The 26,704-nt window shown below is 49.9% G+C and overlaps 1 protein-coding gene and 1 long non-coding RNA gene across 2 annotated transcripts in view; both read right to left on the reverse strand.

Moving 5' to 3' along the window:
- Positions 1 to 1,348: 1,348 nt before the first annotated feature.
- Positions 1,349 to 25,628, reverse strand: LOC115252664 (ubiquitin-like protein 3). Its single transcript, XM_029848490.1, has 5 exons — positions 25,001 to 25,628; positions 4,142 to 4,250; positions 3,504 to 3,590; positions 3,179 to 3,256; positions 1,349 to 2,837 (listed from the first exon to the last, which is right to left on the reverse strand). The coding sequence occupies exons 1-5, from the start codon at positions 25,025 to 25,027 to the stop codon at positions 2,785 to 2,787; spliced, it is 354 nt and encodes a 117-aa protein (XP_029704350.1). The 5' UTR covers positions 25,028 to 25,628; the 3' UTR covers positions 1,349 to 2,784.
- Positions 25,629 to 26,032: 404 nt separating this feature from the next.
- The window catches only part of LOC115252597 (uncharacterized), a 1,656-nt gene continuing 984 nt past the window's right edge, over positions 26,033 to 26,704 (reverse strand). Inside the window, exon 3 of the long non-coding RNA XR_003890928.1 lies at positions 26,033 to 26,267. This is a non-coding gene — a long non-coding RNA (uncharacterized lncRNA). The remainder of the gene's footprint in view (positions 26,268 to 26,704) is intronic.

Raw genomic sequence — 26,704 nt, forward strand, 5'->3', positions numbered from 1 at the left:
GTGGATCTAAAACACTGTGACTCTTGGTTAATTTGGCCACAGTGCTGAAGAGAAACCTGGGGTTGTTCTTATTTTCCTCAATCAAAGAAGAAAAATAAGCTGTTCTGGCCTTGCGAAGGGCCTTTTTGTAACCTAATAGACAGTCTTTCCAGGCTACATGATAGCTGTCTATTTTACAAGAATGCCACTTCCTTTCCAGTCTTCACACTTTCTGCTTGAGGGTCCTGATATGTGAATTATACCAGGGGGCACACCTCCTCTGAGTTACTATTTTCTTTTTCAGGGGGGCAACAGAATCAAGCGTGATTCTCAGTGAGGTTGCTGCACCTTCAGCAATAGAGTCAACCTCAGCAGGGCTCAGATTATAATGACTGATCCCTGGGGAAACACACGGTGGTCAGATAAAGCAGAGCTGGAGTCAGATTGAAAAATCAGTGACTTAACGGAAAATAAGTGCAACATAAATACAACTTTGAAGTCAAGATGTAGTGTTAAAGTATCACCAGGAGGGGGCAGCATCCCCACTCATCTGAGTCGTCACATGCGGCAGATGTCATATTTTATCATAATAAAGGTATTATTTGTTGTGTCTGATCAGGGTGCTCTGTATCTTGTTTCAGACAGGCTCTGCCCAACATGCTGCACACTACTTGAATGAAAAATTCCATTTGTTTTCATCAGAAAAGAGAGCAACAGTTAGTGATATTGTGCTAATTTGAGAGGTTGCTAAACCCACAATAATCTGTGGTGCCACACAAATTGTTTCTGTATGTAAGAATATGGCCAAGCTTACAGTCGCTGTGATGAGGTACCACAACTTCACAGGTGTTTGCCATCAACTGCATTATTTCAGTTCTGGTTTTTATATCCGTTAGTCTGTGACCGGGCAGCACGACGGAACACGTGCATGTCATTGTTGCCAGTGCTCCTCCATGTCAGAGCATGTGGATGACCTCTCGTCAAGGCCCCCTCCACTCTGGCCCAGCAAGCACACACACACACACACACACACACACACACACACACACACACACACACACACTCTCTTCTGGCTTACATAACTGGCTGAGGAGGGAACCAGCAGACAGTGGAAACATAAACTTGGGGAGACGACCCAGAACCTCCTGCTGGGAGGTGACGGCCTGACCTCTGCACCCTCCTACTGGACGCTGCTGCTCAGAAATAGAATCATGGCGGACAATAAATGAGACTAATGTGCACAGAACCAAAGGTGGGTGGACTAGCATGACCGACCGGAGCAGAAATAAACCAGTAATCTGCTCGTCTCGTGGTTGACCAAGTAAATGTGGAGCTCAAACTGATTAAATTCCACAGAAACAAAAAGGGATCAACTTCAATAACCTTTATTTTGATTACAGATGTATTCCATTTCCAAGTTCAGGGGGTAAAGGGAGCATTAGTGCTATTTACAATTGGTTTGAAAATGTTTATCGCTGTACAGATTTGAACCCTGATCAATATAAACAATATCTTTTAAGATCTATGCTGTTACAAAGCCATTATTTAAAGCAAAAAAGACACAAAGGATTACGTTAAATTACGAACAAATGATAGAAGCACTGAAGAAAGAAAAATAAAATACAGTTTGATGATAATTTGGGACATTTTGCTGTTGTTAAGCGCAAGACACTGACTGACCTGGCTAGAAGCTAACGGTGTACACATCATAGCTAACCACCGATATACTGAAGAGCAACGATCTAGAGTCACCCTCTTCTAGGTAAGATTCAGATTAATATGTTCTACATGTTACTGTAGCTTGGAATACTACTTCCATTGCAAAAATATAAACAATAAAACCGTTTTTATAGATTTTTATTTATGTGATGAGGGAGCACATGCTTCAGTTGTGCTAAATGAGTGTGTTAATGCTGAGAGAGAGAACGGGCGAGCAAATTAAGACCAAGAGGAACATTTTCATTCCATATCGATTATTTCCTGCCTGGACAGAAATCGTCAAGAGATCCTTTGCAACACGGGGGGGGGGGGGCATGATGTTTGATCACTTAAACACTGGCTGGCTAGCATTAGCGCCGACTGTCAAAACACAGTCACCAATGTGAAGAACAAAGAAATAACAACAACAACAATAACAACCAAAACTGGCCGGCTGTTGTCAGGCTGCGTCTGTGATTACACGTGTATGAAAGTGTATGAAAGTGTATGAAAGTGTATGAAAGTGTATGAAAGTACTCCATACATTAGTCATGTTTCACTCTGGGGAACCACATACGCGCGTGTGTGTGTGTGTGTGTGTGTGTGTTGTTAGTGGTTCCATTTCTCAGCAGTTATATGAGAAAACAAGGCTGCACACACACACACACACACACATGCATGTGTGTGTGTGTGTGTGTGTACAGCAGAAGGCTTGGAAGGTGCTCGTCATGAACAAAGCTGAAACAAAACAAGCTCCTCCACTTCCTGGCTGAAATTTCCATAACGGAAAATAAAGGAATCACCTGTTGGGCTCCCCAGCTTCCTGGTCAGCCTCGGCCTGCTGGCACTACAGCACTCGTTACAGTGTGTGTGTGTGTGCGTGTGTGTGCGTGTGTGCGCATGTGTGTGTATGTGTGTGTATTGTGTGTGTATGTGTGTGTGTTCTACAGGTTGAGCGCTGTCGTGCACGTCTGCGTGGTGGACGAGCTCCTGTCATGAGGTCCAGGATGTTGAGGGCGAACACGGTGGATGGAGGGCTGGGGGGAGGGGCTGGGGGAGGGGCTTGGGGGCGGGGGAGGGGCTTGGGGGGAGGGGCTTGGGGGGTATTTACAGGATGACGCAGCAGTTGCTCTCCCCAGTCTTCTCCCGGTTCCTCTGACCTGGAGCAGCAGAGACACCAGAGTTAGATGATAATCCACCCTCAGATGTCAGGTCCCCGCTCACCGCTACACTACGGAATATAAACTGAAAAGGTCAGAACCTGACCCAGACCCTGACCCTGACCCAGACCCTGACCCAGACCCAGACCCTGACCCAGACCCAGACCCTGACCCAGACCCTGACCCTGACCCTGACCCTGACCCAGACCCTGACCCAGACCCTGACCCTGACCCAGACCCTGACCCAGACCCAGACCCTGACCCTGACCCAGACCCTGACCCTGACCCTGACCCTGACCCTGACCCAGACCCTGACCCTGACCCTAGAAGAAGCAGGTTACCTTGGGAATTTGGCTCCGGCAAAGTCTCCCTGGCAACCAAGTGCATCACTGTGCTCCTCCCCAACGGTAGTTTGAGAGCTGGTGGGACAGAAAGAAAAGATTCAGGCTTTAGTTCCTCATCAGGTGGGAGCAGGTGAGCAGAACCCCGACCCGGAACAACCCTGAACATGGAGCAACTGGGAATGACCTCATCACAAAGTCAGATTTGTTGTCTCTTCATTATGGCGTCAGTGGCTCACCCCCCCCCTCTCCTCCCCCCTTCCCCCCCCCCTCCCTCCCTCCTCCCTCCTCCCCCCCCCCCGCTTCCTCCCTCCCCCCCCCTCACCTCCTAGCGTTACGTTGCCATGCAGGAAGCGGCCCTGGTAGATCAGCCTCAGAATGTTGGGGCTGCTGACCTGCTCCTCCTCCCAGTCTGAGTTGGACAGAAACAAAGTGTTAAAGGAAGAAGATAAGAGAGGAAATCTGAAATATCAGCAGCTGCTGCTGTGCCGTCCATATAAGCCACCGCCCACTGGTGGCGCTGAAGCGCTGCAGCCAGGGAGTGGGCGGATCCAGGTCCCGAATTCCTCTATGCTTTGGTAATGGTGCTGAAAGGCGGCGTGCACGGCCATGACCTCCCAGTGAAGGGTGGCGTGCACGGCCATGACCTCCCAGTGAAGGGCGGCGTGCACGGCCATGACCTCCCAGTGAAGGGTGGCGTGCACGGCCATGACCTCCCAGTGAAGGGCGGCGTGCACGGCCATGACCTCCCAGTGAAGGGCGGCGTGCACGGCCATGACCTCCCAGTGAAGGGCGGCGTGCACGGCCATGACCTCCCAGTTACAGAGCAACAAGGATGCACAGCTAGCGCTACAGCTAGTGCTACAGCTAGTGCTACAGCTAGCGCTACAGCTAGCGCTACAGCTAGCATGCAGCGGCTCAGGTGCTAAACACAGTGGGGGGGGGACGCCGCCAGTAGCTTACCCATTGGCCAGTTGTCATACACGTGCTTGGCGATGTCTGCCGCGGAGTCGTTGGGAGAGAAGATGAACTCTTTTGTCTTCCCGCTGACCAAAATGAGCCGCAGGTTAATCTGAAACGGATAAAAACAGGAGTGAAGGTGAAACGACGCATTAATTAACTTAATTAATTAACTAGTCCACAGGTGCACGGTCATGTGGTTTAATAGGAAACAGAGAGGTTGGAGGACCCGTGGGCCCTGTTCCAAAGGGTCCAATCTGATCCGTCCAATTCCTCTCATTTTTCCTCTCATTTCCTCTCATTTTTCTCCCATTTTCCTCTCATTTTCCTCTCATTTTCCCCTCATTCTCCTCTCATTCTCCTCTCATTTTTCTCTCATTTTCCTCTCATTTTTCTCCCATTTTCCTCTCATTTTCCTCTCATTTTCCCCTTATTCTCCTCTCATTCTCCTCTCATTTGTCTCTGATTTTCCTCTGATTTTCCTCTCATTTCCTCTCATTTCCTCTCATTCTCCTCTCATTTTCCTCTGATTTCCTCTCATTTTCCTCTCATTCTCCTCTCCTCCCTCAGACGTTTCTTGGTTTTCGGTACCTGGCTCCATCACATATTGGCCCGTCTCCACGTTCACACCACCATGATTCACAGGCCAGATGTTAGCTTCACTCTCTTCCTTCGTCTGGAGATGAGAAGCCAACTCCAATTGATTAACCATCGTACAGATGTAATAACATGGCTAACGTGGTGGAAACTGGAGTGCTGCGTTCATGAAAACAGGAATTTAGAATGTTTGAATGATGACATTTCATCCATCTGGTCCTTTATGGTTTTTAAAGACCAAATAGAATGAGCAGAAAGACACGACAGCACAAAGCCGCTTCCCGCCTGCAAGGTCGCGCTCTTTTCTGGTAGGACACCTGGTTGTTACCATGGTGTCGCCATGGTGACATGGATAACCTGATAACACCTACAACGGCGTCTCCCTGCACCATCTCCTCCCTCTCTCCATCTGTTTCTCTCTTCCTCCACCTCATCATCATCTCCATCTCCACCAGTACAGTGGAGGAATGCAGGAGGCTGCGCTTCTACTTCAGAAATACTTTCCATAACCACCTCTTTTCTCACGCTTTATTTCTCACCCTTAACTTTTATTCGCTGTGTTTCTTCACAAAATAGAAAAGCATTTGGAAGAAGCCAATTCAGTGGCAACACGAGCAGGGGAGGAAGCCCTACGATAGAGAAGACTGGAGGACCATTCCCCCCTCCCCCCCCCATGGATGGGCTGGTAATGACATTCAACTGCCAGCTCAGGTACATTCAATGATCACGTCTTCCCTGCAACACACAGGTATGGAGGGAGGGAGGAGTGATCCAGGAGTGATCTGGTGGTCGATCTATTCCTGCTCCTTTCTGGGAAATAAAGCCAGAAAATGAGGTCACATGTTGGTGAACCTGACGACAAAGCTTGGGCCTCGTCTGCAGCACCGACCCGAGGCACCGACCCAAGGCACCGACCAGGGCACCGACCAGGGCACCGACCCGAGGCACCGACCAGGGCACCGACCCGAGGCACCGACCCGAGGCACCGACCAGAGGCACCGACCAGGGCACCGACCAGGGCACCGACCCGAGGCACCGACCAGAGGCACCGACCAGAGGCACCGACCTGAGGCACCGACCAGAGGCACCGACCTGAGGCACCGACCAGAGGCACCGACCAGAGGCACCGACCAGAGGCACCGACCTGAGGCACCGACCTGAGGCACCGACCAGAGGCACCGACCAGAGGCACCGACCAGGGCACCGACCCGAGGCACCGACCAGGGCACCGACCAGGGCACCGACCCGAGGCACCGACCCGAGGCTCAGACACACTGAGATAATGTGATCCTGCTGCCCAGTGGTGCCGAGGTGTAAACACGAGTCAACAAACCCTCTGGTCTTAAATACTGTTTGTAGACGCCTGGAAGCAGGAAACTCAACGGCATCTATAATTATTCCTCCCCAAGTGGCCCTCTCCACTCTTTCTGTGTGTGTGTGTGTGTGTGTGTGTGTGTGTGTGTGTGTGTGTGTGTGTGTGTGTGTGTGTGTGTGTGTGTGTAGGGCATTAAAGGGTAGACAATCTTTCTTGGGGGAGCGCATTAGCACGGCTTTATTTAATGTCTTAAACATTAAGGTGAGCCGCTGCTCCGGGCGGGAATTGTGGGAATTGTGGGAATTGTGACTATATGAATGAATTTAGACGATTAGCTGGAATGGATCCAGACGGCAGAGCTTAGCTCCGATATGGCCAAAAATCCAACGCTACATGACGGATCACACACATATTTTCCTTCTTCTGCACCATTTTGGGCCAGATTGAATAAAAGTAGCTTTTTTAATGCAAACACAAGGAATCATTTCCATTTGATGGTTTCACCAAGTCAGTAAAAGTGTTTTACAGCCTTTGGTAATTGTGCAGACACATAAAGGCGACTACACTCATTACACACAAGCACACAGGACCACACAAACACACACAATTAAGTGTTACGTAGCCATTGTTCTCTGTAACTGAAGGCAGACCAACAATTAAACAATGATGATGGAGGAGAACACATCAGAACAGCTCTCAGATGTCAGAACCCACAGGGAGACAGAACTCCTCCATCACTCTGAAGGACCTGTCCAACACTGTGATGCCCTGGAGACCCTGTGGTAGGACACAGCAGGGCCCAGAGGACGGACGGTGGACGGTGGAGTCACACCAGTCAGGACACCAGTCAGGACACCAGTCAGGAGTCAGGACACCAGTCAGGAGTCAGGACACCAGTCAGGACACCAGTCAGGAGTCAGGACACCAGTCAGGAGTCAGGACACCAGTCAGGACACCAGTCAGGACACCAGTCAGGAGTCAGGACACCAGTCAGGAGTCAGGACACCAGTCAGGACACCAGTCAGGACACCAGTCAGGAGTCAGGACACCAGTCAGGAGTCAGGACACCAGTCAGGAGTCAGGACACCAGTCAGGACACCAGTCAGGAGTCAGGACACCAGTCAGGAGTCAGGACACCAGTCAGGGACACCAGGAGTCAGGACACAGTCAGGACACCAGTCAGGACACCAGTCAGGAGTCAGGACACAGTCAGGAGTCAGGACACCAGTCAGGACACCAGTCAGGACACCAGTCAGGAGTCAGGACACCAGTCAGGAGTCAGGACACCAGTCAGGAGTCAGGACACCAGTCAGGACACCAGTCAGGAGTCAGGACACCAGTCAGGAGTCAGGACACCAGTCAGGACACCAGTCAGGACACCAGTCAGGAGTCAGGACACCAGTCAGGACACCAGTCAGGACACCAGTCAGGAGTCAGGACACCAGTCAGGACACCAGGGTCAGGACACCAGTCACCAGTCAGGACACCAGTCAGGACACCAGTCAGGAGTCAGGACACCAGTTCAGGATCAGGCACCAGTCAGGACACCAGTTCAGGAGTCAGGACAGCAGTCAGGAAGTCAGGACACCAGTCAGGAGTCAGGACACCAGTCAGGACACCAGTCAGGAGTCAGGACACCAGTCAGGAGTCAGGACACCAGTCAGGACACCAGTCAGGAGTCAGGACACCAGTCAGGAGTCAGGACACCAGTCAGGAGTCAGGACACCAGTCTCCAGTCAGGACACCAGTCAGGACACCAGTCTCCAGTCAGGACACCAGTCAGGACAGCAGTCAGGACACCAGTCAGGACACCAGTCAGGAGTCAGGACACCAGTCAGGAGTCAGGACACCAGTCAGGACACCAGTCAGGAGTCAGGACACCAGTCAGGAGTCAGGACACCAGTCAGGACACCAGTCAGGAGTCAGGACACCAGTCAGGAGTCAGGACACCAGTCAGGAGTCAGGACACCAGTCAGGACACCAGTCAGGACACCAGTCAGGAGTCAGGACACCAGTCAGGACACCAGTCAGGAGTCAGGACACCAGTCAGGACACCAGTCAGGAGTCAGGACACCAGTCAGGACACCAGTCAGGACACCAGTCAGGAGTCAGGACACCAGTCAGGACACCAGTCAGGAGTCAGGACACCAGTCAGGAGTCAGGACACCAGTCAGGAGTCAGGACACCAGTCAGGACACCAGTCAGGAGTCAGGACACCAGTCAGGACACCAGTCAGGAGTCAGGACACCAGTCAGGAGTCAGGACACCAGTCAGGAGTCAGGACACCAGTCAGGACACCAGTCAGGAGTCAGGACACCAGTCAGGAGTCAGGACACCAGTCAGGACACCAGTCAGGACACCAGTCAGGACACCAGTCAGGAGTCAGGACACCAGTCAGGACACCAGTCAGGAGTCAGGACACCAGTCAGGAGTCAGGACACCAGTCAGGACACCAGTCAGGAGTCAGGACACCAGTCAGGACACCAGTCAGGACACCAGTCAGCAGTCAGGACACCAGTCAGGACACCAGTCAGGACACCAGTCTCCAGTCAGGACAGCAGTCAGGACACCAGTCAGGAGTCAGGACACCAGTCTCCAGTCAGGACACCAGTCAGGACACCAGTCTCCAGTCAGGACACCAGTCAGGACACCAGTCAGGACACCAGTCAGGAGTCAGGACACCAGTCTCCAGTCAGGACACCAGTCAGGACACCAGTCAGGAGTCAGGACACCAGTCAGGAGTCAGGACACCAGTCAGGACACCAGTCAGGAGTCAGGACACCAGTCAGGACACCAGTCAGGAGTCAGGACACCAGTCAGGACACCAGTCAGGACACCAGTCAGCAGTCAGGACACCAGTCAGGACACCAGTCTCCAGTCAGGACAGCAGTCAGGACACCAGTCAGGAGTCAGGACACCAGTCTCCAGTCAGGACACCAGTCAGGACACCAGTCTCCAGTCAGGACAGCAGTCAGGACACCAGTCAGGACACCAGTCAGGAGTCAGGACACCAGTCTCCAGTCAGGACACCAGTCAGGACACCAGTCTCCAGTCAGGACACCAGTCTCCAGTCAGGACACCAGTCAGGACAGCAGTCTCCAGTCAGGACAGCAGTCAGGACAGCAGTCAGGACAGCAGTCACCAGTCAGGACACCAGTCAGGACACCAGTCTCCAGTCAGGACACCAGTCAGGACACCAGTCTCCAGTCAGGACACCAGTCAGGACACCAGTCTCCAGTCAGGACACCAGTCTCCAGTCAGGACACCAGTCAGGACACCAGTCAGGACACCAGTCTCCAGTCAGGACACCAGTCAGGACACCAGTCTCCAGTCAGGACACCAGTCAGGACACCAGTCAGGACACCAGTCTCCAGTCAGGACACCAGTCACCAGTCAGGACACCAGTCAGGACACCAGTCAGGACACCAGTCAGGAGTCAGGACACCAGTCAGGAGTCAGGACACCAGTCAGGACACCAGTCAGGACACCAGTCACCAGTCAGGACACCAGTCAGGACACCAGTCAGGACACCAGTCAGGAGTCAGGACACCAGTCAGGAGTCAGGACACCAGTCAGGACACCAGTCAGGACACCAGTCACCAGTCAGGACACCAGTCAGGACACCAGTCAGGACACCAGTCAGGAGTCAGGACACCAGTCAGGAGTCAGGACACCAGTCAGGACACCAGTCAGGAGTCAGGACACCAGTCAGGAGTCAGGACACCAGTCAGGACACCAGTCAGGAGTCAGGACACCAGTCAGGACACCAGTCAGCAGTCAGGACACCAGTCAGGACACCAGTCTCCAGTCAGGACAGCAGTCAGGACACCAGTCAGGAGTCAGGACACCGGTCTCCAGTCAGGACACCAGTCAGGACACCAGTCTCCAGTCAGGACACCAGTCAGGACAGCAGTCAGGACACCAGTCAGGACACCAGTCAGGACACCAGTCAGGAGTCAGGACACCAGTCTCCAGTCAGGACACCAGTCAGGACACCAGTCTCCAGTCAGGACACCAGTCTCCAGTCAGGACACCAGTCAGGACAGCAGTCTCCAGTCAGGACAGCAGTCAGGACAGCAGTCAGGACACCAGTCAGGACACCAGTCAGGACACCAGTCTCCAGTCAGGACACCAGTCAGGACACCAGTCTCCAGTCCGGGACACCAGTCTCCAGTCAGGACACCAGTCAGGACACCAGTCAGGACACCAGTCTCCAGTCAGGACACCAGTCAGGACACCAGTCTCCAGTCAGGACACCAGTCACCAGTCAGGACACCAGTCAGGACACCAGTCAGGACACCAGTCAGGAGTCAGGACACCAGTCAGGAGTCAGGACACCAGTCAGGACACCAGTCAGGACACCAGTCACCAGTCAGGACACCAGTCAGGACACCAGTCAGGACACCAGTCAGGAGTCAGGACACCAGTCAGGAGTCAGGACACCAGTCAGGACACCAGTCAGGACACCAGTCAGACCTTTGCACTGAGCAAAGAGCAACAGGACCTTGACCCAGCTCAGGTTTATTAGGAGGTTTATGGGTCCTTACAGGTAATCACAGGTGCGTCGTAGCTGTAAAACCACATGTGAGTGATGTGAGACAGGTGAGGGTTCCGCCCCCTCTGCTGGGAGGGGTCAATGATTAAGAACACATTCGCTTACAGCCTTTAAGCTGACAAATGAATGTACAGCTGTAGTTCCACACTGAAAAGCTCCAACCATATTTACCACGTCTTATTTTTACCTCTATTTTTGTCACTAGATCTGCAGAACCAACAAGATCTCAGTCCTCTAAACGTTGTTAACGTTACAACAGACACTCCGAGTTTGAAAACTATTTAAGTTGACCCACATTCAGAATTTATAGTGCAGGTCAAAGGGAATGAAATTAGACCAAATGTGGGTCTCTCTAAGATGAATGCATGTGAACGTCAGCTTTAATCTGAGAGCCAGTAGTTACTGAGCTAACAACAGCTCTTTTCAATATTTAAATGTTTCTGCATTCAGGCACAGCGGACACGGCCCAATAATCCCCGAGGGGTACCTCAACCCTAACCCTAACCCCTAACCCTAACCCTAACCCTAACCAAGAGACCAGGCCTGCAGCAAGCATTTCATACTGCACTATAAGGAAGAAAATGAATCTGACACATCTGTTGGGGTTAGGGTCGAGGGGCCCGAATTCATAAAGTAAACCGAATTGAATTTCAAGTTTTTAAGGCCGTATCAACGTCGTTAACAAATCTGTGCATTTAAGCAGCTAAACTACAAAGATTCAAGGATTCCAACACTGAAGGGTGCAGAGAAATTTTTAGAAATTGAATTATCTCAGGTTATTTCCTGATTGGAGTGTCCCAGTTTGTCCCATTTCCAAAGGAAAGAGAGGTCAAACAGGTCAACGGGGACACGGCTGTAAAGAGGGTTAGAGGGTTAGGGTTAGTGGGTTAGGGTTAGAGGGTTAGGGTTAGTGGGTTAGGGTTAGAGGGTTAGGGGTTAGGGTTAGGGTTAGTGGGTTAGGGTTAGTGGGTTAGGGTTAGGGTTAGAGGGTTAGGGTTAGAGGGTTAGGGTTAGGGGTTAGGGTTAGAGGGTCAGGGTTAGGGTTAGAGGGTTAGAGGGTTAGGGTTAGGGTTAGAGGGTTAGAGGGTTAGGGTTAGAGGGTTAGGGTTAGAGGGTTAGAGGGTTAGGGTTAGAGGGTTAGGGTTAGAGGGTTAGGGTTAGAGGGTTAGGGGTTAGGGTTAGGGTTAGGGTTAGAGGGTTAGAGGGTTAGGGTTAGGGTTAGAGGGTTAGGGTTAGAGGGTTAGGGGTTAGGGTTAGTGGGTTAGGGTTAGTGGGTTAGGGTTAGAGGGTTAGGGTTAAAGGGTTAGGGTTAGAGGGTTAGGGTTAGGGTTAGAGGGTTAGGGTTAGGGGGTTAGGGTTAAAGGGTTAGGGTTAGAGGGTTAGGGTTAGAGGGTTAGGGTTAGAGGGTTAGGGTTAAAGGGTTAGGGTTAGAGGGTTAGGGTTAGAGGGTTAGGGTTAAAGGGTTAGGGTTAGAGGGTTAGGGTTAGAGGGTTAGGGTTAAAGGGTTAGGGTTAGAGGGTTAGGGTTAGGGTTAGGGTTAGAGGGTTAGGGTTAGAGGGTTAGGGTTAGAGGGTTAGGATTAGGGTTAGGGTTAGAGGGTTAGGGTTAAAGGGTTAGGGTTAGAGGGTTAGGGTTAAAGGGTTAGGGTTAGAGGGTTAGGGTTAGGGTTAGGGTTAAAGGGTTAGGGTTAGAGGGTTAGGGTTAGAGGGTTAGGGTTAGGGTTAGGGTTAGAGGGTTAGGGTTAGAGGGTTAGGGTTAGAGGGTTAGGGTTAGGGTAAACTGCATTTATCTCTGCCATCATTTGTCCATCAACAGGCTGGTCATAGGTCTCACTGGGGTATTTTCCTGCTAAACTCAGCCATTAATTCTTTGATTTTCTCTTTAATACAAGAGCCTTTGAGGCCCAACAATCAAGATGTTCTTCTGACGCACTTCCTGATTCATCACACTTAGATGCTTAAAGTCTTTTCTCAGATATCCTGTAGAATTTCAAAAAAGAAAGAGCCTCTAGCCAAAAGTGCAATGGAAAAAGGGAAGTGAAGGCAGTGTGAGGATGATTCTTTGGCCTCGATCGTCCTCATTATTTCACTGCAGGAGATAGTGTCTCATTAGTTGTTTCTCCCTCCACATATATCCTAACGACGTCCGAGCCCTTGTCTTTTTCTGTCAGCTGCCATTGAGAAGCATCCATCAGCGAACATGTCGACGTGCTCATGGCAGCCAGACTCCGATCTGCTTCTCTTTTCGCTGGCTTTGCTTCCTGTCACAAGCGTGCTCGTGTGTTGGCTGTGTTGCAGCTGGCACCGTACCTGACGGCGCTCGGCTCTGTGGCCTCTCTTCATCGTTCCCTTCTCCATGTTCACACACAGATCACCCTTTAATCCATCAGCTGCTTCTGCTCCCTGCAGGAATGGGGAGAGGGTCCTTTCATGCTGTCATTTCCTCTCGCTGTCTATGCTATAAAAGCTCACCATTGTAACATTGCTAACTTGTGCAGGCACACACACACACACGTGCACACACACACACACGTGCACACACACACACACACGTGCACACACACGCCTGGTGGGCTTCTTTGATCTCAAACTCTTCCTCCATGTGATCAGAGCTGTCCCACAAACCTGTCGCTGGCCTCTTGTTGCCCTGATACCCTTGCTTCCTCAAAAAGGCCCAGACCCAAATGAACTTACCTGAGTGGTTTTTGAAGGTTAAAGAAAATGTTATTGTGCCATATCTGTTGAGGAGCTGTAGCTATCCTCCTGGACGCAGGTGAGCCATTTCCTGCCTCCAACTATTAGGCTAAGCAAAGAAAATGATCGGGTTGATGCATTGTTGGCCATCCCACCCATCTGCCCTCTGAGCTGAAAAGTCACAAATCTGGTTTCATTTTAATAAGGCGTCACAGTACTGTAAGGTACACTCAGGGTGTGGGCCTAAGCTACATTCAAGCTAGATTCAAGACTCACCAAGCAGCCTTGAAAGGTTGTGTTAGGTTGATATTTTAGTGTCCTGGATGATGGAGTTCAGGTCAGGGTTCACTGTAAGGAACTGAACTCCCATCACACCATAGTAATAACATGCTAACACATGGCGTAATTGTCACAAATAGGTGTGAAGCTACAGAAGGAGAGAGGACACTGTGATATTTTAGAGACGTGCCTGAGAGACGGAGGGAGAGAATGAGAGGGAAGAGGGAGATCTGAGGAAGGGTGAAGAATAAAGGTCAGTCAGAGGCAACAAAGAGAGCAATAAAATAATAAAATAACATCTACTTGCTGGCTATAAAGTGGCTTTTGGCTGTTCAAGAATCATTTTGTTAGCATCTAAACAATCTGTCACATTTCTGACAAAAGAAGGAAGACGTTCCCTACAAGAGAACCGAAAAGGTTCCCGGATTCAAATCCCACTGATGGAAAAGTAAGAATTCTTTGTCCCAGCCTGGCAGAGACGAACAGTCAGTGTTTGATATTTTATAGGTTTAACACGTCATTGTGAGGCTGGCACCTCAATGTCAGATCCATCCTTCCACAACTTTTCATTGTCTGGAAGAAGATACTGTTGTCAGTGGAAAAGAAGCTTAGAAAGAGTGGGAAAAGGGATGCTTCTCTGGATATGAGGCATGTTTCAGGCAGAAAAAGGGATGCTTAGGTTGGAAGTAAGATTTCTCCCAGTTGAACAAGGTGTTAGAAGATGCAAGGGGACAGGCCCTTCTGGCACTGGGGATTTAGGGTTAGGGTCAGGGGTTAGGGTTAGGGTTAGTGGGAAGAGGGTTAGGGTAAGGTTAGGGTTAGGGTAGGGTTAACCCTTGTGAGCATGTTAGGGTTAGGGTGGGCTTCGGGTTAGCGTTAGGGTAGGGTTAACCCTTGTGAGCATGTTAGGGTTAGGGTGGGCTTCGGGTTAGGGTTAGGGTAGGGTTAACCCTTGTGAGCATGTTTGCATTAATCAACAAAAATCCCATCTTTCCAGTCCGTGCACACTCACGTTTTAGTGCCATCAAGTGTGCCCAGACATCAACTCAAGCTGAGGCAAACATGGCTCCTGCTGCCGTGAACGGACCACACAGACAGTTCACGTGAAGACCTCCTGCCCTTTACCACCTTCACCCAACCATTTGCTCTGCAGCCGCCCACTCGGCTCATTCCTCCTCATCCTCATCCTCCCCCTCCTCCATCAGAGGGTGTGTCCTCCCCATGTTTCTCTGACTCCCTTCACCCCAATGTAAAAGCACCCCATGCTGCTCTTACCTTATCTCCGTCTCAGGGAAGTCCCATACCCAGTGGTGACCCCTAACCTTTCCCCCCTCCCAGGGAAGTCCCATACCCAGTGGTGACCCCTAACCTTTCCCCCTCCCAGGGAAGTGGCATACCCAGTGGTGACCCCTAACCTTTCCCCCTCCCAGGGAAGTGGCATACCCAGTGGTGACCCCTAACCTTTCCCCCTCCCAGGGAAGTGGCATACCCAGTGGTGACCCCTAACCTTTCCCCCCTCCCAGGGAAGTGGCATACCCAGTGGTGACCCCTAACCTTTCCCCCCTCCCAGGGAAGTGGCATACCCAGTGGTGACCCCTAACCTTTCCCCCTCCCAGGGAAGTGGCATACCCAGTGGTGACCCCTAACCTTTCCCCCTCCCAGGGAAGTGGCATACCCAGTGGTGACCCCTAACCTTTCCCCCCTCCCAGGGAAGTGGCATACCCAGTGGTGACCCCTAACCTTTCCCCCTCCCAGGGAAGTCCTATACCCAGTGGTGACCCCTAACCTTTCCCCCTTCTCAGGGAAGTGGCATACCCAGTGGTGACCCCTAACCTTTCCCCCCTCCCAGGGAAGTCCTATACCCAGTGGTGACCCCTAACCTTTCCCCCCTCCCAGGGAAGTGGCATACCCAGTGGTGACCCCTAACCTTTTCCCCCTCCCAGGGAAGTGGCATACCCAGTGGTGACCCCTAACCTTTCCCCCCTCCCAGGGAAGTGGCATACCCAGTGGTGACCCCTAACCTTTTCCCCCTCCCAGGGAAGTGGCATCCCCAGTGGTTTAGAAACTGATCATCAGAAAAACCTCCAAACCTCCTGAAGTCCTTCATTTATGTGTGTCTAAACATAGCACAGGTTATTTGATCTCACCTAAGCGGCTATTAAAATTATTCAGAGGCTCGGCAGACATGAAATGATGTCGAGTGTGAGAACAATCACAGCAGAGACTAGAAAATGGCTTCATCTCCTCTCAGGTGAAGCGTGCATGGTGTTCCCTGGGTGTTGGGATTTACCAGATGGCCTCAAACACAACACACGGACAGAGACAGAGACACATGTTCGTCCTATTCCGGCCCTGCTGCTTATGTATATCCTTCATCCATATTTCAAGTGGAAGAATTGCATATGAACATTGATGTAACCTTATTCAATAAAATACAATCAGGGACTGCATAGACACAACCATTATAGCAAAATTGGTATTATTGTTTTGATATTTTTATTAAAGTCACCGCTGGTGGAAGGGTAATGTTTGTGCTTGTACATGTTGAAAAGGGAAGCCTCGGGTGGGTGGTGGTGCAGGCAAACTTACATAAGTAAGAACAGGAAGGAGCAGAGCAGCAATGAGGAGGAGAACGGGGCAGCAGGGACTCGATCTACTGTACATCTGTGAGACGTACTGTACCAAACCAAGACTGGAAAAACAGATACGCATGAGATGAAATCAGACAAGCGGTGGCGTGCAAGTTGCGCCACCATAATTAAGATGTTTACAACCGAGTTTAGCAGTGCAATAAAGCTGAGGTTGAGCAGATCTTGAATCCTGAATCCTGGATCCATAACAGGGTTCCTGCAGAGGCAGCCGAGAGGGTTCTAAGAGCGAGAAAGACTTTGATTTTGTCTCATCGGGTCACCGGTCCTTAATGGTTCGAGAAATCAAAGCACATTGAAGTCCAAAGTGAGCAGCCCCCTTGAGCTTCGCTGCCTGGGGTTGAACAGCTAAACAAGCAGTTTTAGCGGAAACAAGCGCGGAAAAGGAAACGGTAACGATGACGATTGTGCTGAAAATCAACTCGGATCTGAAGTCAGTTGTGAGAAGTCTGAGTTTCCCCACAAATCTTTATAAGAGCTTTGGTTGTGGTCCGAGGGATCATTAAGGCTAAACCCTGCTAGAATTCTTAGATGCTCATGCTAGAAACATTGCGCAGCCGCAAACATGAAATTAAAATGTGAGCATCCTCTCTTTACTTTGTCTGGTTTTCTGTAACTCACTCGCTCACGATGCAAATATATGCAAATGTATTTCCACACATATTGTGACGGCATTTATATCGATAAACACGTCCAGCAGCCCATTAGCGTCCACTCTGCCCATTAGCACTCAGGTATAATCTAAATCCCGTTGAGTCACTGCAGTCCGGCTAGCATCGGAACACTTTGCGCCCTGTGAATGATAATTACACTGGATTCTGTCTCCATGAGTTCACTTCAAGGATACCAGAAGGATTTGGAGTGGTGTAAGTTCAGACGGCGTGTCAATATTGAAAAACATGCAGGATTACACGAGCAGTTCACATCAGGGAAAAGACCTGAAAGCCTCAGCACTGACGCTGGCTCACATTATAGCGTGGAGATTAAAGCTTCCATCGGCAAGTTGTGGACACAATTTTACACTAACTGTCAAAAAACAGCACATGGAGACATGATGGTGTAGATGTGGCGATGTTAGCAGAACCAGCTCTTTTCCCCATAATTCCATGCTGGCTTGTATGCTATAAAATCTTGGTTCATATTGATGGAGCAAAAACTGTTTTTGGTCACAAAGTCTGGCAAAAAAATTACCGTAATTTCCGGACTATAAGATGCTACTTTTTTCCTACACTTTAAACACTGCGGCTTATTCTACGGCGCGGCTTATTTACGGGTTTTTTTCATGCCGCACTATCACAACTATTGTGAATCAGTCATTTTTACTAACCCTCATCAACGTGGAAAATACTAGAAGAAAAGCTTATGATGCAACTTTTAAGTTAAAAGCTTCACTCTGGCGGCTGAAGAAGGAAATCGAGCTTCCGCGCGTAATCTTGGCATTACGGTAATCAATGGGGAGAAGGTGGAGACGCCGCCTGAAGAACGGATCCAAAGCAAAAAGACGACAAAAGCTTTTAGAGGTAAACATCGCAGGTGGCCCGAGCCTGAGAAGGTTCTGGCAGACTGGGTCAACGAGCTTGAGAAGGTTCTGGAAGACTGGGTCAGCACACAGAGGCCATCGGGGAGTTTAGATGTTCATTGTTGGAGTATAAAAGCATAAACAAGCTAATTAGTGTGTAGCTGATCAAACGTATATTTCACAGTAGCTTTGTTACAGACACATTAGGAAAAGCATTTACAGGTAGAAGATATTTATGTTGCTAAGAGGATTAAATTAAAAGTTCAAAAATCCTGACGTGATGAAAACTGGAGTTAAGGTCTCTGTATAAACACACAAGTGAAAGAGTGTCTGTTGTTTCTGACCTGTCTGTCGCTCGTCAGTGACTCGTCTCTTACGGTAATAAAACACCTGCAGTTTATAATCCGCTGCGGCTTGTTTAAGTACAAAATTGATTTTCTTTCTGAAATTAGATTATGCGGCTTTTAATCAGGTGCGCTCTATAGTCCAGAAATTACGGTACATTTATTTAATCTTTCTACTCTCAACCCGCAGCATGGTTTGGGTTCGGGAGTGGAGGTACGAGGCCTGGAGCCAGCTGTTCCTCCTGGAAGGACCAGATGTTGAAGCATGACCTTCAGATGACTGCATGGACCTGAACAGTCTCACCAACGACCTTCTGAGCAGCAGCGTCTGTTTGACCTCCTGCCCTGGCCAGGGCGGGTCGCCTAAATATCAGAGCAGATTGAAGTCGTGGCTCAGGAGGTTGGACAGATGATTCTGGTCCGACCGCCATCTCGGTTGGCGAGGCAGAGCCGTAATAGAAAGGTCCCCGCTGAAAGGCTCCTTTTATTGAGTCAAACACCAACCCCATTCTGCGCCTCCTCCCCCCAATTTCCTACACATGCATGAGCACACACATACAATCTCTTTCAACATTTCGACTCACAGGGAATCACAGGGAGCTTTTTGTTCACTTTAGGGATTTGATTTTACATTATATAAATAAACTTTACATTTATGTGACGCTACATACAATGATCGTAGTGTAAAGATCCTAATGTAAACACTAGAGGTGTAAAAAGTAAAGACGCACACTCGTAAACTCAGTTTACAGCAACGATTCTCATTAGTTACTGCTCACTTTTATGTGCATAAATAAAAGAAACTATCACGCAAAAAATATATGGAAGTAAAATCAGACTTGCAAAGTCTTATAATGTTCACAGAAATTGAGTCATATAAGAAGCAAATAAACCAAAGCAATTAGCTTGAAGGCAGCTAGGACAGGGCTTCAGGGCGGAACTATTTTGGTCGCACATGTGACCAGCCATCAATCAATGGTGACTTAGCTTTTGCTTTGATCCCTCTGGTGTGTGTAACAGTTAGCTGGTCTGTCTGCTGGCGCCTGTGGAGCCTTTCTTACATCGTTTCATTTTTCGGCACTACTTTGTCTCTGATCCTGGCATTTTTCCCCACGGGGATGAATAAAGTACATCTTAATCTTAATTTGCTAAAGTTGCTCCCCGAATGATGCGTCTGTGTCCTTGTAGCTTTGGTCCTTGTGTGTGTGCATAATAGGGCGGATTTATTGTTGAAACCATGTCGCCAACACCATGTAAAGTGGTGATTTGCATGGGTCAGACTTGTTAGCATTGACCATTTCTAGTTGACCTATGATGTCACGGACGGGATCAATAGTCCATAAAGTGCTAGCAAGAGGCAACTCCGAGATACTTTTGTACTGAGGTTACTCAGCTTTACTTTATAAGTACTCTGGAGACGTACATAAACAGGATACAGCCCTTTCACAACTGCATTTTCTCTTCCTCCTTTCACTCCATTGCTAGCTTGCTGTCAATGTAATTTCTTAAAACGTTTTACAGGGTTGCTACCCTCAACGAGGATGAAGGTTTTGTTGCCTCAAGGTTGTGTCCTGGTGTGTTCTTTAGACCAAAGTAACAGAGAACGTGGGTGGGTTGAATTATTCTCTAATGCAGAACATCACATTAGACAGGAAAAACAGGTTCCACTCTAGCTGGTTCCTTTATGCAAAAATATGCATGAACAAAGGGATGCACGTGCTTTGTGAGTGTCTACGGCACAAGGTCCATTTTGGACATGATATTACACCCAGGCCCACTCGTGTGTGTCATGCTCTGACTGGGCACAGAAGGCACGGACTGTCCTGAGCTGTCCCACATGTTTCCTAACAGCCTGGTGTTCAGCATTGCTAATTTGTTGCACATCATCTGTTCGTCACCACTGCATCTGCCAACCTGCGACATACAACTATGGCTTATTCCTCTGCAGGGGGCGTGGGGGGGGCCCTAAAAACACCCAAGCAGCACAACACGTTCCTCAACTGGAGCAAAACCACACCTGCCATCAGAGGGGGAGTATTTTTTCCTCACATATTTCCTCCTCACATATTTCCCCCTCACATACGCCACTCCCCCGCTGGTTACTCAGAACGACGCTATCTTTGAGCTGAGCTTATCAGTAACACACACCCACAACAAAAGGGAGCCCAGCCAGTGATGAAGAGTAGCAGCGAGCCTTCGTCCTGATTTGATCTCAGACACTAATAAAGTTAGCTCGTTGAAATGTGTCCCTCCCTTGCTTATCGCAATGATCATTGCAGCCGGTTTAAAGTTAGCGAGCTGTGGCTAAAGGCCACAAACCAGACATGAACGTTGCGCTGTGCGTGATTAAGTGTCAGTATTATGGCAGACAATGGAAAATAACGGCCGAACAGCTGGTACACATGTGTAAAACATTGATAGGCACGTAGCGCTACATCTGTGAAACATGCTCATCGCATACATCTCTTTTGATGCACATGTCCAGACTCGTGCTACAATACAGAAGACTAATAGTTGCATAAGCAATCGATGGTGGAACGCTCCTCCATCGGCCGTCCTGTTGGTGTTGGAGACCAAGCATCAATACAGCTGAATCCATCACGGCAGAGCAGCAGACACGTGCTCACGTTAGCACAAACACAAATGCAAAACAACCCACACGGACGCAGACGCCAACATATCGAGCATTCCCGTCATTTTAACACATTTTAGTTGCTATTTGAAAATGCGAGTCCTGAGATGGTAGAAGGAGCCCCTGCACCTACACAGGCTGTCAGAGGCTGTCCGAGCGCTCCGAGTCCCACATGTGACAACGTCAGACTGGATACATCTGGATCCACTGATGTCCTCCCTGATGTGAGGGAGACACGTGTCGCTAGCACCACAGACGGCCGCTGATGTCCCGGGACGAGGCAGACCTTCGCTCTGTCCGGAGGTGTCAATCAAAAAGCCTGGTAGCGCAACCCTAACCCTACTAACCCTAACCCTACTAACCCTAACCCTAACCCTACTAACCCTAACCCTACTAACCCTAACCCTACCCTGTTAACCTAACCCTAACCCTACCCTGTTAACCTAAGCATAACCCTACCCTGTTAACCGTTCTGCTCTGTGGCACCCTAACCCTACTAACCCTAACCATACTAACCCTAACCCTACTAACCCTAACCCTACCCTGTTAACCTAACCCTAACCCTACCCTGTTAACCTAAGCATAACCCTACCCTGTTAACCGTTCTGCTCTGTGGCACCCTAACCCTACTAACCCTAACCATACTAACCCTAACCCTACTAACCCTAACCCTACTAACCCTAACCCTAACCCTACTAACCCTACTAACCCTACTAACCCTAACCCTACCCTGTTAACCTAAGCCTAACCCTACCCTGTTAACCTAACCCTCTCAGTTCTGGGCTGCATTTATTCACAGAAGGTTTATCTGAATGGAGGTTCTCTGTTCTCTGCTTCTGTATTAGCCTCCCTTTCGACTGTTCACACACACACACACACACAGACACACACACACCGGCAGTGCCCATCCACCCAATCCCAGTCAACCAACACTGACACCCAGGCCATAGATCCAAGCATCCCACCGTTGTCATGGGAACCGTTTCCACTCTGTCAGCACTTCTGAGACCTGAGTGCAGCAATCTCCTTCTCTATCCGTCACGATTCCTGTCCCTCATTCCATGACAAAAGAAATCCCATCCTCCATCTTCACTCTGCTCCATCCACCCACATTATCTGGAACAGGCGCGCTTGCCCCGCCCACTCCCCGCCCACTCCCCGCCCACTCCCCGCCCACTCCCACGCCACCTTTTTAGACGTCCACACATGTGCTGACTAAAGGATGCATTTGTTGCAACCACATGGAGACGGCCAATATTTCCTGCACTCTCCTCGGGCACCGCGAAGCTGGCGGACCTATAAAGACGCCCGGATGTCCCAGAGACACACAGCAACAGCAGAGACGCCCGAATGTCCCAGAGACACAGCAACAGCAGAGACGCCCGAATGTCCCAGAGACACACAGCAACAGCAGCAGAGACGCCCGATTGTCCCAGAGACACACAGCAACAGCAGAGACGCCCGATTGTCCCAGAGACACACAGCAACAGCAGAGACACCCGATTGTCCCAGAGACACACAGCAACAGCAGCAGAGACGCCCGAATGTCCCAGAGACACACAGCAACAGCAGAGACGCCCGAATGTCCCAGAGACACACAGCAACAGCAGCAGAGACGCCCGATTGTCCCAGAGACACACAGCAACAGCAGAGACGCCCGATTGTCCCAGAGACACACAGCAACAGCAGAGACACCCGATTGTCCCAGACACACAGCAACAGCAGCAAAGACGCCCGAATGTCCCAGAGACACACAGCAACAGCAGAGACGCCCGAATGTCCCAGAGACACACAGCAACAGCAGAGACGCCCGAATGTCCCAGAGACACACAGCAACAGCAGAGACGCCCGATTGTCCCAGAGACACACAGCAACAGCAGAGACACCCGATTGTCCCAGAGACACAGCAACAGCAGCAAAGACGCCCGAATGTCCCAGAGACACACAGCAACAGCAGAGACGCCCGAATGTCCCAGAGACACACAGCAACAGCAGAGACGCCCGAATGTCCCAGAGACACACAGCAACAGCAGAGACGCCCGAATGTCCCAGAGACACACAGCAACAGCAGAGACGCCCGAATGTCCCAGAGACACAGCAACAGCAGCAAAGACGCCCGAATGTCCCAGAGACACACAGCAACAGCAGAGACACCCGAATGTCCCAGAGACACACAGCAACAGCAGAGACGCCCGATTGTCCCAGAGACACACAGCAACAGCAGAGACGCCCGAATGTCCCAGAGACACACAGCAACAGCAGAGACGCCCGATTGTCCCAGACACACACAGCAACAGCAGAGACACCCGATTGTCCCAGAGACACAGCAACAGCAGAGACACCCGATTGTCCCAGAGACACAGCAACAGCAGAGACGCCCGATTGTCCCAGAGACACAGCAACAGCAGAGACGCCCGATTGTCCCAGAGACACAGCAACAGCAGAGACGCCCGATTGTCCCAGAGACACAGCAACAGCAGAGACGCCCGATTGTCCCAGAGACACAGCAACAGCAGAGACGCCCGAATGTCCCAGAGACACACAGCAACAGCAGAGATGCCCGATTGTCCCAGAGACACACAGCAACAGCAGAGACGCCCGATTGTCCCAGAGACACACAGCAACAGCAGAGACACCCGATTGTCCCAGAGACACACAGCAACAGCAGAGACACCCGATTGTCCCAGACACACACAGCAACAGCAGAGACGCCCGATTGTCCCAGACACACAGCAACAGCAGCAACGTCTTGCTAACGTGCAGACTTTGACCTTTGACCTTTGCCCCCGGACTGCAGGCGTGTTCGTAGCGTGGAGCCACGGAACCCAAATAAAAAATAGGCACTTTAAAAACCCCAGGAGGCGCTTGGGATGATGAGATTATTTAACAGTTATGAAGGACTTTCATGACGACACTGGTGATAAGTTACGTGCTCCTAATCTGATTGTTCCTGTTCCTTTTACGGAGCATAAATTAGACTGAGCTGTAAACTGGCTGGCAGGGAATTCTTTAGTCTTTCGAGACGCTCCGACGTGGCGGCGGAAAGCTGAAAGCTCATTTTTGTTCACTACTAAGTGACGCCTGGCGTGGTGACATAACTCAGAACCTTCTAAGAACCTTCTTTAGGACTGGTAGAGATTTGCCATTGCATTGTGGCAGTAAATGAAATGTTCAGCTCCTGATCATGTGAATAATCTGTGGAGATTCCTTTCGATGCGCTATAATTAGAAGCAAAGGCTCACCTGTCTCCTCCTCAGAGCCTTAGCCCGACATCCTGCCAGCATAATGGAGCTGCTATTCCTGGGATAAGCTGACCGTAGCCATCAGGAGTACAGGCACAGCTGGAAGGAGTGCTCTCTAGACACAGGTGACCGTACTTTCTATTTGTAGAGCTGGAAGTATTTTCAGAAGCAGCGTGTGACAGCAGCAGAAATGACAAAGGTGGGTATTAATAAAGTTACCCCATTATGACTTCAAGCCGGATAAAGGTGTGTGACACCATGAGGCTGGAGCGGGAACAGAATTATCCATCACCACGGAGACGGGGACGGGGACGGGGACGGAGACGGGGACGGGGACGGAGACGGAGACGGGGACGGGGACGGGGACGGAGACGGGGACGGAGACAGAGACGGGGACGGAGACGGAGACGGGGACGGAGGGTCACCTCTGCCTGACAGTGGCGGCTTCCAAAATGTCAACTTGCCAGTAATTCAAGTAGCTCCGAATATAATTAGAATAGCAATTCATTGCCTGAAGATGCTTCAGGGGGCCAGTAGTGGACCATTAGTGGGCCATTAGTGGACCTGTCTCGCAGCAACATCTTCGATATTTCGATCTCCAGCTAGTTAGGATGCAAAATGTTGTTGGATGGCAAACCCTAACCCTTCTAGACACTGGGAAGGCTGTCTTCTTCCAACCACCAGGATACAATAATAAGCTATTGTTGGACAGTTTGGTGGGCTTTACAATTGTTCATTTTTATTCACGTCGACCACTGAAATCCAGGATTCCATGTTGGAAAGTGCCAGCTGTGTAGGCATGTTGTTATGAGTTGTTATGGGAGGCAAAACTTGCAAATCTGATCAATTTACCTCCAAATGTGCAACAGAGGAGGCAGAAAAGCTGTGGGGAACTCTTGAGTCGGGCAACACCGACTGCCTGTCTGAAGCTGACCGTTGAAAATAATCGATTACGGCGGAATTGAACCAGCAGCCGCCGCGATCAATGTGCGCGGAACCAGGAAAGAAAGACTTGAAATGGTGACGTTATTCTCTCACCATGTCCGCTGGGGTGCTGCTCGTCATCCTGGAGGTTCTCCCGGTCCTCGGAGGCGTCACACGGAGGGAGGACACCACTGTTTCCGCTCTTCGCCTCCCTTGTTGCTAGAGAACCCCGCCGGGAGCTGGTCGGTGCTGGCTGAAGGGTCCCGGGTCTCCGCAGGCGCTGAGGGAGTCGAGACTTGTTCCGGCGCTTCTTCCTCTTTACTGCACAATCATTTCGGAGATTATTCCCCGGAACTCACAGACAAATTCCAAAGTAACGTCAGCGTCTGTGCTAAAGGGACAACCTGTCGACCCGAGAGGCCTCCGCGACCCTCAGACCGTCAACAAGATCCAGGTAGAGAGAAGGTGGAGACGGCGTGACCGAGCCGAGCACTGCTGGCACATCCGGACACGCAGCTCCCCCGTCTCGGTGGGAAAAGAGCGAATAATATCCGCAGTTGCTCGTCTTATGTGAGCCGAAAACGTCGTTTGTTTGGTTTAAAACCGCATCAGACGGTCAAATACGTCGTTCTTTTTCTGCCAAACGTGACTTTGTGGCGGTTCTGGTCAATGTTACGGACTGCGGCGCCGAACCTTGACGCTCAGCTGTCATCCGTCTCCCACAAACTAGCGTCAAGCTAATGGCGGAAACACGTGACTGGCTTCCGGGTTTGGCTTTTCAAAATTAAAGCACTGGAGCGTACATTATGCTCGTGTTCGATTTGGTCCAATTTATAAAAAAAAAAACATACATACATACATACATACATACACACATACATACATACATACATACATACATACATACATACATTTTAATATCAACAATTTATTCAGCAAATCATACAGCCAATATTATCCACCATAATTATAACAACATTAAAAATAAAATTCCGACAGTACGCAACGCTCAAAAATGAAGTGTAAAAATCTTTCTTTTAAGCCACGGAATCAATATCCCTCCCTTTTTTTAAATAACCAAATCATATATACACACACACACATACACACACGCACACACACACAACGAAACTACAATATCAAGTTATAAAACGAGCGGGCAGTTTTCACGCTTGATTTTATTTTGATGGGGCGCTGGACTTTGAGCATTTCCGCCGTCTGCAGCGCGCTGCAGGCTCTTTAAGAACATGGCGGCGGGGCCCAGCTCGGTGGGTGGATCACTGAACAGTGCTGGACTGTCAGTGTTGGAGCAGGAGCGGGAGGTCGGACAGTCTGGAGGAGGATCGACCACGCAAACACGCCACCCTGGCGGGTTTCCTCTCTGCTCAATCAGGAGAATAAAAGTTGTTCTTGGGTGACAGTGCTAAGGTTGTTAAAGGACATAAGGTTAAAGGGCATAAGGTTGTTAAAGGACATTTTAGAGAAGAAAAAAAAATGTCTGGGGAAATATTCCCAAGTCTATATATTATATTTACAGCCATGCAATAGTTGGTCTACATGTAATAATCAATGAGAGGATGTGACAAGGTAAGGTTCCTCATCCATCGGTAATGAGACATAATCAATAAATAAACTAATCAGCATTGGAGATTACAATGAAAAGTGAAATTGATGTAAGGGGAAGATATATCATAAAGCCAGTAATGTTGTGTAGATATAGTCAGTTATATTAGTAGCGACTGTGTTAAATACAGTATGTTACAGTGTTATTACAAGAAGTTGTAGGAAGCCCTGACAGCTTCATGATATGAATTTAAT

Source organism: Takifugu rubripes, chromosome 15, assembly GCF_901000725.2.
Source record: "Takifugu rubripes chromosome 15, fTakRub1.2, whole genome shotgun sequence".
Lineage (NCBI taxonomy): Eukaryota > Metazoa > Chordata > Actinopteri > Tetraodontiformes > Tetraodontidae > Takifugu > Takifugu rubripes.